Source organism: Phalaenopsis equestris, unplaced genomic scaffold, assembly GCF_001263595.1.
Source record: "Phalaenopsis equestris unplaced genomic scaffold, ASM126359v1 Scaffold000349, whole genome shotgun sequence".
Classification (NCBI taxonomy): domain Eukaryota; kingdom Viridiplantae; phylum Streptophyta; class Magnoliopsida; order Asparagales; family Orchidaceae; genus Phalaenopsis; species Phalaenopsis equestris.
This window is the reverse complement of record NW_018164791.1, coordinates 295164-317033: the sequence shown is the minus strand read 5'-3', so window position 1 is coordinate 317033 and position 21870 is coordinate 295164. Positions and strand designations below refer to the sequence as shown.

The 21870-nt window shown below is 33.2% G+C and overlaps 1 protein-coding gene across 1 annotated transcript in view; it reads right to left on the bottom strand.

The window, feature by feature from the left end:
• Positions 1 to 477: 477 nt before the first annotated feature.
• The window catches only part of LOC110026090 (phosphoglycerate kinase-like), a 47689-nt gene continuing 26296 nt past the window's right edge, over positions 478 to 21870 (bottom strand). The window contains exons 5-11 of the mRNA XM_020726882.1: positions 16785 to 17122; positions 13730 to 14015; positions 11848 to 11915; positions 7027 to 7278; positions 2657 to 2732; positions 931 to 1007; positions 478 to 567 (exon numbers count right to left, since the gene is read on the bottom strand). Of these exons, the coding sequence (XP_020582541.1) occupies positions 478 to 567; positions 931 to 1007; positions 2657 to 2732; positions 7027 to 7278; positions 11848 to 11915; positions 13730 to 14015; positions 16785 to 17122 (1187 nt within the window). The remainder of the gene's footprint in view (positions 568 to 930; positions 1008 to 2656; positions 2733 to 7026; positions 7279 to 11847; positions 11916 to 13729; positions 14016 to 16784; positions 17123 to 21870) is intronic.

Sequence of the window (21870 nt, the reverse complement as noted above, 5' to 3'; positions counted from 1 at the left end):
CCTGCTAGACCGACCGACCTCCTTAGGGGGGCTAGAATAAAACTTTTTAGTTTCCCCTCTATTTTCTTTCTATTTATATCGAAACCCAAACAACAACCCCACCTACTGTGACACCTCTCCGCCTTCCCAGCCTGCTGCTGCCATCCATCGATCCTTCCCGCCAGCTGCAACCGCCCTTCCCCTCGCCTTCCTGCTACTAACGACACTCGATTCTGCCTTCCAGGCCTCCCCATTGTACCGGCAGCATCCCACCAGCCCTACACCTACCATCAAGCCACTACCCAGCATTGTCGTCCTCTCCTAGAGTGTTGTTTGTGTTCTTTGTCCTTTATTTACTGTTTTGAAGCGTCTCATTGTAGGCCTATTTGAATTCAGCAATAATATTTATATTTCTTATGATTCAGGTTAACTCCAACATCACTTTATCAATTAAAAAGAGCAAACTATCACAACAAAGCAGAAAACTTAAATAAACCATTAAAGGGGATAGTTGAAATCTAGTTCAGGAAAAGCATACACATTTGTTCTCTTGCAGTCAACAATGGCATCCAGACAATGCATGACCAGCTGCATAAATTGATTATTATATTTAGGTGCATTTACATACATAACACACAATTCTTATGTACATAACACACAATTCTTATGTATTTACATATCTCACATCTAAACTTCCACATTTACACATATAGCAATCAAATCTTTAATATCACACAAAAAACAGTGCCATTACCCTTTCTAATAGTGAAATCTACTTTTTCACGCATAGGTTCAAAACACCAAAATGCTAAATATGTAAATAAGAAAAAGTTTAGGTGTGAGATATGTAAAATTTTAAGACTATGTGCTACGTATGTAAAATTTCCTTATATTTATATAGTTGCGTAGCAGTATACAAGTCATAATTCAAAAAGAAAAGGAGATACGTACCTTATTATTGATCTCCAATCCAAGAAAATTTAAAGATTTCCATTTTTCAGCCATCTTTAATGGAAACAACCCGTTTCCTACAGCATTACAACGCAAATTCACTAGAAGGTTTCCAAATAAATTAATCTAATCTTAAATCAAATACACGTGAAAATTAACTATATAGTTGGGATTTAATCTTATTATGGACTAAACTCCAAAATAGTCCATCGACTACTCGTATGTAGTCAAATTATATCCAAAATATTACATTTCTTCAATTTAATCTCTCAATTTTAAAAATTTATCAAAAAAGGCAACTCGAGATTCGAATGGCCTGATTAAAAGAAGGATTGACACATTGATGCTTGAGATAAAAACAGTTAATCGTAAAAAACAAAAGGAGCATTTACATACATACCACCCAATTCCAATGTATTTACATATCTAACGCCTAACTTAATAGTAAAGATATATGAAATATATATTTACCATTAAGGGAACATTTACACTTACCTAGCACACAATTCATATGTAGTTACATATCTCGCACCAAAACTTTCATATTCACATACATAGTACTTTGGTGCATTAAGATGTATCTCACTTATAAAAATGGTAATAGTGCTATTTTTGATGTGATATTAAGGATTTGAGTGTTATTTGTGTAAATATGAAAGTTTAGGTGAGATATGGAAATACATTAGAATTGTGTGCTATGTATGTAAATGTCCCTACTATTAAACTCCTTATATGATGAAGTTCGCAGTTTACAGCATTATCATAAATTCAAGATCCAAACAATTTAGTCAAATTTCTTACATGTACTAATCTTACGGATGTAATTATAAATTGACTGAAAGAAACTGCAAGGGAGGCTTATAGCAGTCCATTGTAATAAAATCAAATACTTGACATCAAAAAGTAACTAAAGGTCAAATAGTTTCACAGAGAAACTTCTGTGAAAGAGCAGATGCTTAAAATTTAATTAATTAAAAACAAAAATAGAGCCGCCTTTATTTGCTTTGGTAGCTAAAGAATAAAAAAATCTGGCTTTCATTTTGCAATAAGTTTGGGACAGCTTTATGTTTGTTTTCCTTTTCTTACCGTTGCAATAGCTCTGTTTGGGGAACTGTTTTCTTGTTGCTTTCTATAAATTTCTATGGTGAGAAGCTGCTTTTTTCAACCCAATCTCTTAGTGTGCTGGCTGTAAGAAAGTTGTTATTCAATTTTTTGAAAAAAAAAATAAATTTATATTTTCTACCGCAGCTTCCTAAGTTATGTTCTCCAACATAGTTTTATAGCCTTAATTTTAAAAAGACACAGCCGCCCCAAACTGACCCTAAGATGGTTTGTCATGATTCTATAAAAAAAAATCAAACAAGGTTTACATAAAAACCGCTCAATTAATGTGTATTTATATATTTAACACCTAAACTTATATTTTTACATACATGTCGCCTTACCTCTGCATGAAAAAGAGTATTTCACATTTTAAAAGTTCAAAAGATGGTATTTTTTATGTGAAATGAAAGATTTGGTTGGGTATAAATGTAAAAAATAAAGTTTAAGATTAGATATGTAAATATATAAGAATTGAGTGGTATGTATGTAAATGCTGCAAAAATCAATGTTCTCTTCAACATTTAATGTGACATGCCAGAAATACGTTAAAGTGGACATCCAAAGTGGGAAATCTTGTGTGACAATAATTCATTTAAAAGCAACATCATGGAAATAGAAGTACCGCTCCCAATATCCACAACTAAAGGCTGAGTTGGATTTTCATAAATAGTAGCCCAAACAATTTCATATGGATAGGCCTGCAACAAGAAACAAAAATGCATGAAAGGATATCCAAAAAAATGGGCATTTACATACATAGCACACAATTCTAACGTATTTACCTACATCACACCTAAAATTTCATATATACACGCATAGCACTTAAATCTTTACTATCATATAAAAAATCGCACTACCACTGCTTTTTAAAAGTGAGAAACACCTTTGCAAACTTAGGTTTAAAGCACCAAAATGTTAAGTATGTAAATATGAGTGTTTAGGTGTGAGATATGTAAAAAATAAGAATTGTGCACTAGGTGTGCAAATTTCCCAAAAAACAACAATAACATTAAGGCAAATGATTTGGAATACTGTTACAAGAATAGATTCACAAGTTAAACCTTAAGCTTCTTAAAACTCAAAGAAGCACACAGAAGAATGAATAAGATTGTCGATAATACATAAATTCTTAATTGCTATCTCTAATACTCCACAAAACAAGGAGACTATGCAAATTTATCCCTTTAAATTTAAAAATGTTAAACTTTATAAATGTTCCATAAGTCAACTCAGACGAATGAGACAAAAAAAGCAAAAAACTGGTGATTATGAATAAATGGCATTAAACATCTTATTCATTTGAAAAAAAAAAAACAATCTTCAACCATTTCGTCAAACAACCTCTCCCAGTGAGTCTACAATCTCAATACATAGTTAAAAAAAAACCATATAGCTCGAATTGTCATGTGGAAGAGAACAAAATTTGTGCTAAGCTAGAAAAGCACGCAAGCTATTCTCTAGCTAAAACATCTCAATGTGAGCTCCAAAGATTTGCATGCAACTCTTCCAAGAGTACAGGCAATATACAGTCATACTCGTAACATTTTGGGTTAAAATGAAAAAAAAAAATCATGCTTAGTTTTAATGTAGATGGCAGAAGAAATAAAGACAAACATGATCAAAATCCACGATTCCGTCAACTCGGGTTCATATAAACTCTAACTTAATTAGTGAAAGTAACTGACCAGACATAATATAACTATCCTTATCAGTAACCATGATTTTAATCATCCAAAAAAACCTTATACACTTACGATGGAGGTGGGAAAAACTTTTAAGTAGATCACAGCTAAAAAAGGATTCCATGTCCTATCAAGTGCACTCTATGATTCACCACTCAGAAAATAAAGTTATTAGGGAACTTTTAAGCTTTGGCCTTAATTGTCATTTAATAGTGTTACCTAATTTGATGACCCTGATCATAATTGTTATTGCGTTATCATTTGGCACTAAAACAACTTGATCAAATGATAAAAGTTATCATTATTAGCATAAGATTTTCGAGAGCGACCAAAGATTATATATTTTATGACATCAGCTCTTTATGATTTTAGGTTATCTTAAATTTGTCAGATTCAAAAAATTATTGGTAAGGATGGATAACATTCTTCCTTCAAGTCTATTGGTAATTTTCTATCACACAATAGGCCCGACGCATTCCTCAACTTCAACCAACTAACTTGAATTCTACTAATAAAATTCCCATCAATCGCATTCCTCAACTTCAACCAACTAACTTGAATTCTATTAATAAAATTCTCATCAATATCACCATCACTTTGAACAATAGACCCGAGATATCTAAAGCATTCACACATTTTAATAATTTGATCAACCATAGTTACTACTATGTCACTAGAGCTACTACTACTAAAATTACATTCAATGTATTCCGTTTTAGTTTTATTCAAACGAAGGCCTTTGACTCCAAGGTAGACCTCCATAATTCAAGTTTTTCCTGAGCTTTTTCTCTCGTCTTAAAGTATGCACCAAGTTACATCCTCCTGTAAGTGTCCAGTAAGACCGTCCATAACTAAAGCAAAAAAGATATGAGCTTAAAGCCGATCCCTGATGTAAAACAACTGAAATAGGAAAATAATTGGTCAATCCTCCTTCTGTTCGAACAGAAGTAACAGCTTTTGTATACATATCTTTAATGACTTGAATATAAGTCATACCAACACATTTCTTCTCATGAACTCTCCAAAGGATATCTCTTGAAATCTTATCGTAAGCTTTTTCTAAATCAATAAAAATTATATGTAGATCCTCCTTATCATTAAGCTTTCATAGTAGACGAGACAAAATTTAGTTCTGGAACAACCCATTGAACTACATGAGAAAACAAAGCAACCTCTAACACAATACTTACAACCCAGCCTAAAACTCTTATAAATGAGAAGATTTAAGCAATCATAACTTTAAAGCAAACAATAATTCTGATAAGCAAGGGTTGTCCATACCAACATTGTATAACAAAGTGTTAAATCCTAAAGGATATTCAGAGCAAAATTTCACACTTTTAATGGCAATGTCAACCCAAGGACGTATTTGGCCTAGTTCAAGGGGACCTGTGGAAATATTGGAAACATAGATGCTCCATTCTTCTATTAGTTCATCAATAGTTTTAATAAGACTGCTTTTGAATGCTATGTTAAACTATTAAATGATTCTATTAAAACATTTGTTTAGTTAAAAGGAATGTTCGCAAAAAGATTTTCCAACTCAATAAAAAAGAATGACATCATCGAAATAGAGAAGCACAGAAAGGATGTTTCAATGAAAAAATTATATTATACATTAGCATAATATGAGCATAAAATGTGAGCAGCAATTAGAGGAATAGCACATTCTCGAAGTATTGATTGGAAATATTGATGATCGTATGGTTCATTCCATAATTGGGCATGTCCTCCATCACAACATTCCAAGTGTTGTTGGATGAAGTTGCAAAGAACAAGAAGTGGAACTTATTGAAACATGATCAAAGTGGAAGATATGGGAAAGATCACAAGCAACAAGTCATCAGAGTAGGTATTGTGCATTAGAGAATAGGGTAAAAGCATGTGTTTTTATATGTCGGAGAACGAGAGTAGGTAGTTAGCAACGAAGATTCAAGCTAAATAGGCATAGCAGATAAGGAGAGGAAATGCAAGAAAGAGAGCAAATGAATAAAGAGAATGCAAGGAAAAGAGCCAATGAAGATGGGGAGAGCGGGCTCAATGTAGGGGGATGAAACTCGAGCAAAATTACATCATGCAAAAGAGAATGTGGGATGGGCTTCGTGATGCATATAATAGAGAGGCAAGTGTGATAAGATTCAAAGCAATATGAAAGAAAAGAGAGAAGAGAGGAATCATGAGCAAGAGAGTTTTGTGTGAGTCACAACAGATACGAGAGATCAAGAGGCAGCATATTGTAGGAGGAAAGGAAGGCGAGGGTTTTAAGTGTGGCACTTCTAGTGAGCGATAGATAAATAATGTGTAAGTGAAAAAAATGATTTTGTGAGAGTATTTCAAATTGAGTTAAATGGCGTAGGTTTCAAGTGTTTTTTTTTTTTTTTTTGTAAATATTTCTTTTAAACTTTATTAAATCTTCCTATCACAGAATTTCTAAGAAGCTTCTCCCATTTAAACATCCATCCTTAATCTAGAAGTTATATTATCATTTATGCCTTTACCATATTGTATAATAGAGCCAAAATACTTAAACATATCAAATATAGGTATCACCTTATCTTCTAATAACAAAAAATTATTAATATTATATCCACCGAAATTACATATCATATATTCAAAATTTATTCTCCTAATTCTAAAATCTTTATCTTCAAAATATCGCCTTCATTATTCTAATTTTGAACTTATTATATGGATGTCTCACTATATAGAACAATAATTGATAGCATCTTACACACAAGATCATGGCCACAAAGGAGTGCAACAAAATATCAAAACATAGTGCTAATTTTTAGCCAATTAAAATTAACATAACCCGGAATGATTAAAAAGAAAAACTTTATAAGTATCTCAAAAAGGTATAAAAGCATTCATCCACCTCGTATGTGATCATAAGGGGTACAAATTTCCAAACTAGGAGTTATATTCAATATACAACTGAATTCCCCTCTTAGAAACAGAAAAATACGATAATACTTAACTGAGCATAATAATAGACCGAGACTTAGGGGTTGTTTGGGATGACTTTTGATTTTGATTTTTTATTTTTTTAATCTCATTTTATTTTGTTTATATTTTGATTTAAAATAAAATATTTTTGGTATGATATAACATCTTCAATTGTTTTTAAAAATACTCAAAATAATTCCAAAAGTGATCGCAAACAAACCCTTAACATACTTCATATTCCAAAATTAAACAAAATAAGATGGCAATAGCAAAACACGTGATATCAGGCCAGCCAAAAATCAGGCAAAATGCCATGAAGTTGGCATAAAAAGGCTAAATTACAAATCAGTGCTATCATGCGTACTCTGTCTAAAGCAGCAACACCTGGAAGGGTTTTTCCCTCAAGCAAGCTCCACACAACTGTTGCATTTTTAAACACTTTATATTGGGAAAGAGAACATTTTGTCGCCAGAACAGTTTGCAAGACTGCATTCCCCACAATAGTTACATCGCAGCCATTGTTACAAATTATTTCAAGCATGCGAGCCAATTGTGAAGCTCCAACTGCACCATTCTCTGATGAAGCAAATTTTACAGGACCAATCCAAAAAGCCTTCTATTTACACAGATGATATTACATTAATAAAATAAAACAACAGGCAATATAAAAGTTAATTTTCTAAATACAAACATATACAGAGAGAATGTATAGATATAGAACATTTGGAATAAAAAACCATATAGAAGAAATTTTTAACAAGTGTAGTTAAATGAAAGTGCTAATACCGTTATAGAGTGGGATTGCTTGATATTTGCAAATTTTATTTCATATTAACATCAAACATCTAATCATGTTATGTCATAGAAGTATTTTAAGCAAGCTAGAAATCTTGTGAAGAGGGCATTAATCAAAATAAAGTTATAATTTTTTTATGAATTATATACTCGGCTATGTATGAGAAATAAAACAAAAGATAAATCGAATAACTTAAGCAATACAAAGTGTCCATATACTTCTATCAAGTTAAATGCATTCAAAGTAATGATAGTAAAATTTTAGTTATAGATGAAGGCACCAAAAAAAGGAAAAAGATGTTCTTTTGAAAAATTACTAAATGAGTCATAAGAAAAAAAATATTTTTGTAAAAGCATAATTAGATAAATTATAGATTGATCTAAGAAAATGAAGTGAAATCTGCTATGAAGAACATCCGTACAAATAAATATTTGATCTTGCTCAGGTACCTATTAAAACTTAAAAGAGTTATAGGTGACATCAAGTACCTTGGTTGATAAATATTTTCAATAAATTTTTTAAGAGTAAAGGGATGCCAAAATAATAGAAAAGCGTGTTGGTAACAATATTCAAGAAAAACCACAATGTTCTAAACTATGATAATTACAGGAGGATCAAACTTAAAAGTCATACATATAATTTATAAGAGAGGATAATGGAATATAAACTTATGCAACAAAGCCTTAATCCTACTACGTGGGGTCGGCTACATGAATCCTTTTTCTCCATTGCGTCCTATTTAGTGTCATTTTTTCATTTAGTTCTAGTAAATTAAGATCATTTTTAATACAATAAGCCCAAGTCTTCCTAGGTCTACCTCTGTTTTTCTTAACACAAGTCGAATTTAAAACATCTACTCTCCTAATCGGATCATCTAATGGTCGACGTTTAATATGACCAAACCATCTAAGGCGACTTTCTCTAATTTTGTCTGTCACAGGAGCTACACCAACCCTATCATGAATATATTCATTCCGCATTTTGTCTCTAAGTGTAAAGCCACTCATCCACCTAATCATTGTCATCTCGGCAACACTTAACTTATTATTATGCTTCTCTTTTAAAGGCCAACATTCAGCGCCATAGAGCATTGCAGGTCTCACCACCGTCTTATAAAATTTTCCTTTCAGTCTTAGCGGTACTTTTCTATCACACAAAAGGCCCGAAGCATTCCTCCACTTCAACCAACCAACTTGAATTCTACTATTAACATCCCCATCTATATCACCATCGCTTTGGACAACGGACCCAAGATATCTAAATCGTTCACACCTTTTAATAATTTGATCACCCAAAGTCACACTTCTGTCACTAGAGCTATGTCAAACTTATGCAAATTACATCATTATCAAAAAATCAAAATGATTTTATGCTAGGAGATCCAATATGTGTGTAATTTTGTGATAAGGAAACTAGTTGCAAAATAAAAAAACGAAAAAAAGAAAATTATAAGGTTTTATTAATTTTGAGAACTAATATGACCGAATACTGTGAGAATCAATCTAGTACATATTAAGGAATAGAAAGCCTGCATCATAGGAATGTTGATGTTACTCTATATACCTTTAATGGAACATGAACTAGCTCTATAGTTGTGAAGGGATTAAGAAGTTTCAACAAGTCATACGATTGCTTACAAAAAAAATTGAAAATAAGTTACCTTTATGGAAAATATAATTCTATTAATGAAAACTTTATCAAAATAAGTGACAAGTTAGAATAATGGATTGTAAATGAAAAAGGGCTAAGATTGTACAACAAAAATTTAATATATAATATACACTTTTAAAAGGTATTATTGCTGAAAACCAACCAAAATGGACGCAAGATTAGGTGATATTTAGACATGATAGAAATAATTATTTTGGGGCCTATGATGTAGAAGAATGAGATATAGGAGAATATTACTTATAAGTTTAAGGTTGGGTATAAATGGAGTGTCACTGATGAAGTGATGCTGCATCCTTTATTAAAATAGAACACAGAAGCACTTGATTTAAAGTAACTGCATAACCAACACACCCTCATCAAAGGATGATATCACTCTCAAACTCACCAAAGGAAGAGATAAAAAAACTTACCACCAAGCTAATTTAATAGAAAAAAAAGAATAATCTTTCTTTAATTTCAAACTACGTACCTTACAACATAGATTTCCATGGCTAAATATTCTTTGCATAACGAATAATTTTAAAAGCCATAGAAATAGAAAAGATACAATAATTATATGAGTCAAAATTAATTAAATTATATAAATAAGAATTTCAAATATTTGCAGCTTCATTTTGCATCAAATCATGTCATAACCAATAGTAATAGTCTATTTTTATACCCTCTCTATTCCTCCTTCACTGACTTTTTTCACTCCTCCTTGATGTTGTCAGCAGCTTCATGCTTTTCCCCAAGGCTTAATTTGGAGAGTTGCACAAAGAAGAGCCCAAATGTAACTACCATTGAGTTGCAACTTTCACATGAAATCCAAAAGTCAAAAAAATACTAATTTCAATAATTTGCATGAGAATTACGTGTACAAAATGGTGTTGAAAGCATATAAACCACTATTTGATCCAACTTCCTTTTCCATAAAAAAAAAAGATAAATTGGGATAATAAGCTCATGAAAATAAAATTTTGAACTTAAACAATACTATATATTTTTTCCTTCTTTACACAGCTCTTATGGTTGGTCTATGTGGTACAAGTGACTGTGTTGCTGCACAGACCCCGGACCAAAAAAAAAAAAAAACTATTTTCTGAAAAATTGAAGTCCAAATAGTTGTCCATCTAATCAATAACTGAATGCCCAACTCTTCAGCAATTAGCCAAGTGCCTTCTGATGCCTATTGATTCTTCCATCTGATAACAACTTTTTATTGATCATTGTCATCTATGAGAGTTTCATCTAAAGATAATATGATCCACCTCAAAGCAAGTAGATGGCTAAAACGCTTAATCTTGAGCAGACTGTTTACTTACAACAGTAGTCTCTAAAGTTTTAGATTGCAAGTCATTTCTGTATGGCAGTAGGTAATCTATATAGAAAGCTGAACTCCCATGCATGTCTAATGGCAGGTATAAATAGGCATTCGGTGTAATTTTTTTAATAATTTTAAAATAATCATAAGCCCTTGATTGAATTTTTTTTATTTTTTTTGAATCTATATAAGAGGTATCTTTCGGGTTAAAATGCCAACTAATACATAGTTCCCCCAATAAATTTTCAAGTAGATATCTTTTAGTGACATTATATCAGTGTAATAAAATAATATCATGGAGACTTAAAGATAAGTTCTATAAGCTGCAATAAGATCAATTGTGTTGTATAAATCAAAATCATGTTTAGACAATAATAAAGAAACACTGATAGACAAATTGATCCGAGGAGCAAAGATGTTAAACTGAGAAGTATGGAAGAAATGATAGGGAATTTACATACAATACAACGGAAACATTGTTATCTACAAAACAACGACCCACTAGCATCCTTTTGTCAAATGGTCACTCAAATATCAAAATTCATAATAAAACCCCAACACTATTTTCATTTTTATCAAATTCCCAATGGTTTGATCATGGAACTTTTAAAGACATGGTTCATTAGGTAAAAATAAAATAAAATTCAGTGTCATTTTGTTAATAACAATGTTTCGATTACCATTTATGTAATTATCCTAAAAAATGATTGTATTAGAGGTATTGCAAAAAGTATCATCCATAGGAGATAAGATAATAAAAAATAGAAATATAAATTTGATGTGCACAGCTAGGGGTAGCCGATGCACCAAGTAAGTAAAATAAATGTAAGAATTATAAAGAAAAATTGTTAGACAAAAAAATAACTGATAGAAATCGTACAAAAAGATATAAGAGAATGGGTTTAACATCATGGAGCGCTCAATAGATATGAAATGAAAATGATGATTCATAAAACTATAATAGTTGGTATAAGACTATTGATGATAATGAATTAACTTATATTGTACAACATAAATTGGAGGTTTCCAACAGTTCAAAAAAAAAAAAATCCATGAGCAGACATTTATGTCTTCTATCATTTACATTTCCACATTCTCTATCAATTGTTTACTATATTTAGCATTTTTTTTTTTTTTGGTAGTGATGCATTATAGTGTACACCAGTAGCATAAAAAGAGCCTCTAAGCCATTTAATTATCAAAGGAATGGATATATAGGATAAGACAATGATGAGAACAAAACATTGAAACTAGAGTAGAAGTGTGGAATAAACATGTCAGAGAACACTCTGATTAAGTATATGAAAGTTAACAACACAAGAAAAAGCAAATAAAAAAAAATTGAGAAAAATCTCATGGAACACTGTTGCGTTGCTGAGCTCTAACAATAAGGAAGCCGCATAGTTCTGTAATACCTTGCAGTTCGAAAGAAAATTATTTATCTCCTTCAGCGCAACTGGACCAAGGTCAAAAGGTGTCCAACCTATTAACAAAGATCCGGTTAGAAAAGCTAATGAGGACGCTTCAACCTTGTATTAAAAAAGAGGGAAATTTATATACATACCACACAGTTCTTATGTATTTACATCTCTAACACTCAAAGCTTGATTTTTACACTTATAACACCTTGGTGTCCTAAACTTACCCATGAAAAGATGCATTTCACTTCGAAAAAAGTATTGATGATCGTAATTTTAATGTGATGTTCAGGATTTGAGTGGTATGCCTATAATGTTTAGGTGAAATGTATGTAGATACATAGGAATTAGATGGTATGTATGTAAGACATATAAAAAAAAATATTACTCGAAAGAGGCAAGAGGGATGCAATAATGGCAGAATAGAAAAGACGAGTGTGTGGCATAATCTCAACTTCACTGATCTTGTAAGGCATAAGCTTCTTGGTTGTATTGTGGCATTATAATAATCATAAATCTAGGAGCTTTTCAGTATATGATGACAGTGACAAATTTAAGTGGATCATGCCTGTGAGTGTCATCAACATTACCATGATGAGGGAAAATAATCAAAATGGAATGTAAATGCATGGAATTCAGAGCATGAAGCACATTCCAAAAACTCAACAATCATAATAATAGAGGAAACAACTCGTCGAAGAGCCAACAAACAGGAGAAACCAGCTTATAGCTAATTTCCCCAAAAAATGACAATGATATACCCTGCTTTTGTTAAGAAGGAAAAATCATGACAAAAAAAATGCACCATTTTTTCGATAAAGAATGCTCTTTTCTGGTTGTTGAACTTTTTCATCTGTTAGAGAGATCGACTCTCCAGATATTTCAATTTTGAGCATCTAACATCACATGGATGTTGACCCTCCCATTGTGTTCTTTTAATAACCTTGTTCATCATAAAATACTCAAAAGTCTTTAATTTCTTATTTGATTTGTAATGGAGAGTTTCAATAATTTTGTTAAACCCTCTTATTATGATATATACTAATCATGCTCTTCATAACTTAATTTGTGTATGATCAATCCAGAGAATATAGCTCAAAATGTCAGACTAGATAAACCTAATCTGAACTTGAGATCTTAACATATTGGCCAAAAAATTGAAATAAAAAATGTCTCCAATAGTGGCATCAATCTTGGTTTTCTAATATTTCATTTGCTGGCATTCTTCTTTCGGTACGAGTGATTTGCCCCCATCACTTGAAGCCAACTTAGGCATTAATCATGTAAACTATGTCACTTCGTCTAGAGGATCATATGTTGGATAATTATCAAAAAACTTTGTCGACTTTACTCTTAAAGCATGGAGGATAAAGCTTTAAAAAGTTGTCAAGATTTCAACAATTATTGAGCGATGGGTCAAGTCTATTCTACTCCTACATAAAAAGGATCAAAACTTGAAATAGGACTTAACAACTCTACAATTCACTAAGGAACGAAAAAAGGAAACAGCCTAGCAATTCTTGTAATTATGGAGTATAAGAAAAATTGAAAAAGAAAAGGGGCATTAACATACATAGCACAGTTCTAATGTATTTACATATTTCACACCTAAACATGCACAATTACACACATAGCACTCAAATCTTTAATATCACATAAAAAAAAGCACTATTACCACTTTTTAAAAGGGAAATACACCTTTGCATGCATAGGTTTAAAGCACTAAAGTGCTATGTATGTAAATAAGAAAGTTTAGGTGTGAGATAGGTATATACATAAGAATTATGTGCTGAGTGTGTAAATTTCCCAAAAGATAAATAGATAAAGTGGAAGCAATAGAAATGATCTCTTCCCAAAGAAAATTGATTACTTAGCTTACCAGGCGGAAGACTCCTTGAAGGAAATATTTCAAACAATTCTGGAATGCCATCATTGACACAGTGAAGGTCGGTTGGGAAATATATAGGTATTTTTCTTCTGTTGGCAAGCTCGATTAGTTCTGCCGCTTCATCGAAGGCATCAGGCTCCAGAAAGCTTGAGGGCACAAAAATTCCTGATGCATTCATAATTTGGAATGCAATCATGCCCACAAAGATCAGAACATCACAGATAGAAGCTAAACAAAGTAAAGCAGCCGCCTTTTCTCGAAGTTTTCCTCCACCAATCTGTTAAAGTATGCAGTTTCTTCACAAAATATTCTCTATGTGAAAAAAAAAAAACTATTGGGACATTTACATACATAGAACACAATTCTTATGTATTTACATATCTCACACCAAAACTTATGTATTTACACACATTGCACTTAAATCTTTAATATCACATAAAAATAGCACTATTATAACTTTTTGAGAGTGAAAATCACCTTTGCATGCATAGGTTTAAAGCACCAAAGTGCTATGTATGTAAAAAACGAAAGTTTAGGTGTGAGACATGTATATACATAAGAATTATGTGCAACGTAGGTAAATTTCCCAAAACTGTTTTCAAATAACAGGAGACAGTAGAAAAGATTATTCATTCTACTAGTAAAATTTTATGGAAAATGGAATCTTATGGATCAACATTCCAAGTTCGATAAGGCTGCAGGACCATAGCTCCAGAGAATGTATAAATCTATAGTAATTAATAATCAAAACTATGTTTTTTTAAAGCATAACAAAATATATTATCATTCAATGAAAATAGTACAATACAAAGCAATAAAGGAGGGAAGTTTACATGCATAGAACAAATCTCTTTTGCATTATCTAACACACAAAGTTTGATATTTGCACTTGTAACACCTTGTTGTCATAAACCTATGCATGAAAAGGTACAAGTTACTTTTAGAAAAACAGTGATAGTGATATTTTTACATGATGTTAAAAAATCAAGTGATATACACAAAAATATAAATGTTTAGGTGTTAGATATGTACATATAAGAATTGTGTGGTATAAATGTAAATGCCCCTAAAATAATTTGTTAGATGAAAAGAAGAACCAAAAATTAAATTGACAAAACTAAAAGAAAAGAAAAACCCCATGGCCAATTTTAAAATCGTCAACTAAATATTTTGGAGGGTGCCAATATAGTTTCTTGCTACTTTTCTCTCCTAATATTTAGAAATTAAAACTACTTACCCTAAAGTTCCTTTGCACTTGAAATGCACATATGATAGGCAAAAGAAAAAAAGCCTGGATCACACATCACTCTAGCATCAAAGAAAACATTAAAAGCAATAAAAGCAATAACATTGGAAGGGATAGGACTACTAGTCATGTGAATAGAAAGACGGACATATTCTAAGAAAGAATCCAAAGTTGATCCCATGTTTTGAGAACAGGCTATGAAGATAGGCTATGAAGATAATGTTCCTATCACTATTACTTTAGAAGATGAGATTTTTTTTTTTTTCAAATGATGGATCCTCACAACCACGATTACTAGATTTTTGCAACTTCGGGTGCTTGAAGCATTATAAGAAATTATGAATAGATATTTTACAAGAAGAACAATAAAGAGGAATGCCTTCAAGATCTACCTACTGCAAAGAGCCATTAGATGTGGAACCAATCCAACTTTGTTTCATAAGAGAAGAAGAAACATCCAATTTAGCCAAACTCTAGCAAAGAAAAAGCCAAAAAGCCAAGCAATGGCAATTCAAATTATTAAGTTAACAGCTAAGATTTGGTTTTGTGCATCAAACTTTCCCGAGATCTTTAATTGGTTGGAGTTCTATGCACTAAATATGAAACATTTTAGTTATTTTATATAAATTATCCACAAGAGAAGAATAACGAAAAATATATATGTTTGAGGAAGAAAAAGTCATTTTAATAAAAGCTTGTGCATAAAGAGGTATAGACTCAACCCACCTTTTTAGGAATATATGATAGACTATCATAAGTTTGGTTAGATGCATGTTTTTTAAAGATCTATTGTGACCCCACATATAGCCAAGACTAAAAACAATACTACGGCAAAGAAAAAAAAATGATTTTAAACTGATTCTCTCAACTACTACTAAATTCAATATTTTGGTTCTATATACTCCTACTATGCCACATGATTTTGAGCTTAACTTGTTCTATATAATATAAATGCCACTAGAGCAGAGAAAACTTATTTCGTCGCCAAATATTTTAAAGGTAGTAAGAAGATGGTAAACGTAGATTTATTTCTAGAGATTATATTTAGAATTTCAAGAAACTAAATAACAAGGAGTTGAATAGGGGCTTTTTGGTATCCTATTTTAATAAGGATTTAAGCTAATTTAGGAGACTTCAAATCTTAAAATTTTGATAAATCAAGTTTCAGACTACTGTTATTTAAATCCAAGATTTGTTAAATCTCGCCATTCACAAGTCTCTCACAAATTTTAAATCTTAGAATAAATAGCAAAATTTAACAATTTTCATGACAAGAACATACTAACTCTAGTTTTATAAAATTTCTTAAGGAATGTTTGAAAATTGTAACCAAACACCCCCTCAAAATGGTAGTTGGTTGAAAGATTTAGCCTAGATTTAGTTAGAATTTAGGCCAAATCTTGGTAAAATAGTTTTTTGAGCCATGTAAATCTTACTACCTCAAATCTTGTTTTCCTCCTATATTAGTATAAATCCCAAATTTAGTCAAGCTTGTATAAATAGAATTTAATAGATTTACATTTTTCCTCATTCAACCTCCTCTTCTCCTTTATTTAAATCCTAAAACTTCAAAATATTTGTCAAACAATTTATTAAAATTTAATAATATTTAATATCTATCATTTCAAATAATTTTTAGAATTTAATGCAGCATGATTTACTAAATATAAATTTACAAGATTTAATAAATCCTACGAATAGACAAATAGCTCCAAAAAGAAAAGCTTGAGAGGAAAATTGCATTTTCTTATAATTTGAAGTAAATATAAAAATCAATATGGGTAAGAGACATACGATTACCACATAAGGTTGCAGAGTGATTTCTCTTATGTTCTTCAACTTAAGCAGCTGTGCTTCAAAATGAAAACCAGCAAGACGAGCATAACAAAAACGAGTAGCACCAACTGTTGAAGCAAGAATCTTATGTGAAAGAAAGAAAGCATCATTTACAAAAATATTCGCTCCCGAAGCCAATTGTTCAGAAAAAATTGGACAATTGACAAATTCTTCTCTGAAAAAATTTAAATTTTCGAAGAGAAGGATATCAGCCATTTGAAACTTCTCTGATTTAGTCTCCCTAAAACAAGAAATAGTTTTTGCCGCTATAACTTTTAATTGGAGGAGCAATGATAAAAAACCTGGAAAAAAAAACATAAACAAAAAAAGTTATAAAAAAGCATCTACCAAATTTATACCACAACTACTAAAAGGTGGTAGAAACTCTATTAATTAAAAATCTAGCCTAATCAATAAAAAGAAAAACAAAAGAAAGACTTTGAAACCATAGAAACTAAAAGGACTTTAATATTTATCCTTAATACATCCTAGGTTATATACTTACATGAAACGAAAATATATATAAAATAAAAAGGGTATTTACATATACCATAGAATTTCTTATGTATATATATATCTATCTCACACCTTAAGTTTAATATTTACACGAGCAAAATGCCAAAGTATTTCCTTGCTATTTACATGCAGCCATTTTAGTCCCAAATTCTATATAAGTGCCAAATTAGTACCCATAATCTTGAAATTAGGGTTCGAATAGTCCCCATGGAGGACTATTAGAGCCTGAAATTTATAAATTTACGGATAAAATTGACACTTCTATAAACTTTAGAGCTAAAATGGCCCCATGTAAATAGTCAGGGGACTATTTTGGCTCTTTACTCATATTTACACACATTGTACTCAAATCTTTAATATCACATCAAAAATAGCACTATTACCGCTTTTTAAAAGTGAAATACACCTTTTCATATGTGATACTCCTTTGGTAGAATGAAGTTGAACTTTTAAACATCACGACACCTTTTGGTTTAACGATGGAATTTGGATAGAAAATCCAAAGTTAAGGTTGCTCGCGTTGGAGTATTCTTCGGATGGGTGACTCATAGGATGTTAAACCAACAAGGAAAAATTGTGAGACCATCAGGCAAAAGCAGACAATGTCTTAATGGGTCATGGATGAGAGTTCGGGCTATCACAAATGGTATCAAAGAAAGCATTACACCAGCTAAAAAAAAGAAACTAAGTGTCATACAAAATAAAGTATGAGCCACCTCTTGAACCCTAGATGGGGCAAAGTGTTATATGGTGGAAGCCAACTCTTAAATTTGTTGGTGGATGACTCTATTTATAGATCACTGAGAGGTGAGCTACTTAAATGGGAGATATTGTGAAAACCTTTTAGTAGCATGAAGCTGAACTGTTAAACATCGAGGTGCCTTTGGTGTAATGGTTGAATTTTATCAAAATTTCAAAATTAAGTGTGCTCGTGTGGGATCATTCGTGAGCTGGTGTTGACCTCATTTTTAGTGAGGTCTTAGTCTCCTACTCTTAGAATCTAGAATCTAGCCTTAGGAGTTCCTTGTTGACCATCCTAGCGGACTAGTAATGGAGCCCACCTCCCGTAGAATTTCAAACCGCTTCTTGACTCATTTTTGTGAAGAACTCGCATGAGTGGTTCTAAGCACTCAACTTCTAGTTGCAAGGGCTAAGGACCAACATGTAGAGGACCCGAAAATAAGTTCCTACAGGATCGTACAACCTTAGGTGAACCCTCGGTGACTCAGCAACGCACTCACTGCACCACACTTGGCTCGGCTTGCCCGTCGGAAAACTCGTCCGGACGACCCCGGATGACGAAACGGACCGCGCTGACGCGTCCGGAACGTTAACTTTAGCTAGGAAGGACACCCATATTGTCAGGGTTATGCGCGCGCACAGTTTGCACGGATATCGATGCCTTTTTTTTAGCGGTGCGCGGGCCCGGGCTCAACCCAGGTCCGACTTGGGTTCGATTCAGGCTGGACATGGGCTAATTACTTCAGCCCACTGATTTCAAATTTTAAATTTTAAATTTCAAATTTATGATTTAATCCCCCATTAAATATATTTCCATTTAAGCTGGCTGGCAGAAAGGAAGGAATGCAATTCCCCGCCTAGAAGGAATGCATTTCCCCGCCTAATCACCCGTAACAGATACATTTTTGGTATACAATTCGAGCGTTCCTTCACCTTCCTGCATTCGGCCTCCTCTTCATCCCCTGCTCATCTATTCTCCTCTGCACTGAAACCTCTCTCTCCCTCGCCACTCCCTCGCCACTGAAATCCTCTGTCAGCTCCTCTTCCGCTCGACGCCATCTTCTCCAGTTCGAAACCCAGCTTCCTTTCAACCGAAGACTTCTGCTCGCCGAAGCCCCGCACCGAAGCTCCATTGCACTCCACGATTTTCTGCACCAAAATCCAAGCTCCGCTCGCTTCTTCCTGGCGCGATCTCCTCTTCCTTGCGCCGAAGATCCACACTCGCCTCACCCGCTCTTCTCTGCGACTCGATCGTAACTCCCGATCGAAGCATCTGCTGCGCCTCTTCCCCGCACCGGTTCGATTATCCCGTCTCTGTACCGAAAGCCTTCGTCTCATCTCCCCTGCTCGGCTCTCATCTCCTCTGTAGCGAAACTTCTGCCTCTCCTCTCTGCGTCGAGATCGCTCGATCCCACTCTCGCTAGCGCCGAGATCGCTCGATCCCACTCCCGCTCGCCTCTCGTCCATATCGAAGCCGCTTAGCCCTCCCGTACACGCCTGATTCGCCTCCATCTGCTCTCGACAGAACACCTTGTTCTCTTTGGAAACTCTCTGTTGCTCTGTTGATCGTCTGCCGTAGGAGGAACACTGAACTTCGTCAGCCCTCAGCAATTACAATAACTTGGTAATGAATTCTTGTTTTGTTCCTACTCATTTTATTTATACAATATATGCCATCTAGGAGTTAGGAAGATTTGTCATACGCATCCACTTAATTCATGTTTTTTTTTTTTTTTTTTTACTTGTCTATTGTTCAAACTTTCACATGAGTATGCATAGCATTCAAATATTTTTATGTTGCAACAAGATAATGCATTTAACTATCTTTTACAATATAAATAAGCTTCAGTATTTGTATGTCTACTTGCTGAATTGAAAGTTTTGGAATGACATAGATGTTGTTTTAAGTCTTATAAATTTGTGGTCTTAAAAAAAAAAAAATGTTATTTTGTTTGTCATGTATTTCTGCTGTTGAGAAGAGTTAAATGTTGTCTTATTCGAGTCATATTATTGCTGCTTGGAAGCACTAAATAACACTGTTTTTGGCTCTTCAATTTCACTGTTTTTGGAGCTTTCTACAAGTGTTGTTTGGGAACATTTAAAAAAAAAAAAGCTATTTGAGGCAATTTAAGTGATGTTCGGGGGTTATTTTGAGACTGGTTCAGACTGGTTTCGTTGCAGCTTTCAGAGCTTTAAATGTATTGTCACTGTTTTGGGCTAGGTTTTCTAGCTAATTTTGTAACATTTAAAATTATTGCTTTAAGCTTACATGTGTTGTTTGGGAATTTTAAAATTGTTGTTTTATGGCTGATTTTGAGATCTTTGCCTATTGTTTTGGGAGCTGATTTTGAGGGATTTGCCTACTGTTTTGGAGGCATTAAACCCACCATCTGCGGGATTGCTTTAATCAATGTTTTGGGGCATTTGGTGGGCTAATTTTGAGGCAATCAACACATTATTTTGGCATCCTTTTAGCGTTGATTTACATGCGGTTTAGAATTGGTTTTACAGACCCTTTTTTGCCCACTGTTTTGGATTTCAATTGATTGTTACTTAAACGCTTTTAGGTCGATCCACTCGTTGTTTTCCCCCTTGACTTTACTAGTTTTGGAAGTGGGTTTGCCTCATCTTTCTTTTGTTTTACTTCTTTTCAAATGGTTAAGTCATAAAGATGGGGATTGATGATTTAATTAATTGGAAGATATAGAAAACCTTAAATCACCTTAAGCATAAGTTAAAGTGTAGGTTTCCTAGAACTTTAAGTGCACACCCTAGGTGAGAGTCTATCAACCTAGTCCTCGGTTTAGGCTTCCTACACTTTAGAAGCACACCCTAGGTGAAAACCCATCCACTTAGTCCTCAGTGTAGACCTCTTAGACTTTAGGTGTACACCCTAGGTGAGAATTCATTCACTTAATTCTCAGCATATGTTTCCTAGAGTTTTAGGAGCACATACCTTAGGTGAGAGTCCATCCACCTAATTCTCAGCATAGGCTTCTAGATTTTAGGGGCACGCCCTAAGTGAAAGTCTATCCACTTAATTTTTAACATAGGCTTCCTAGATTTTAGGAGCACACCTTAGGTGAGAGTCCATCCACCTAATTCTCAGCACAGGCTTCCTAGGTTTCAGGAACATACTTTAGGTAAGAGTCTATTCACCTAATCCTCGAATGCACAATGAAACTAGACACTTGACCCTAATTCACAACTTGACTAAAACACTAAACATGATGCACCGAGTCGTCACCCATGCTTCCTTAATTAAATCAACAGTGAAATTCCCTCAATGACTTAACCTACAATAAAACCCAGTGCATCGGGATTTGAGCTTGAATATTACACTCAAATCCTCCTGACAATTGGGGAAATTTCTTAACGCCACATAAGGATCATCGGACTAGGATAAGTCTAGGGTCTAGGTGGCGAGGGCTGTGATGACATTGCTCATGTGTGCTTAAACGAGAGATACGAAGTTAGATTATTAGAATAGTATCTCCTACCTCAAGGATCTTCAATAAGGGAGAGGAAAAGATCCATGATACTATTCGTCGATTCTTGGTGGGATCGTTGCCCCGACACTCTTAAGTTGTCAGTAGTTCTAGCACGATTAGAGTGACTAGTCTGTGGACTGTACGACTTTGCAAAATATTTACAAAAATAAAATAAAAATTTCTTTTGCATGATTAAAAGAACTCTGCATAAAAAAGACTTGAATAATAACTTTTGCATGAAAATCTTTCTATGAAAATTTATAAAGGTCCACGGCTAGTCACTTGGATTGAGGTTAAGAACT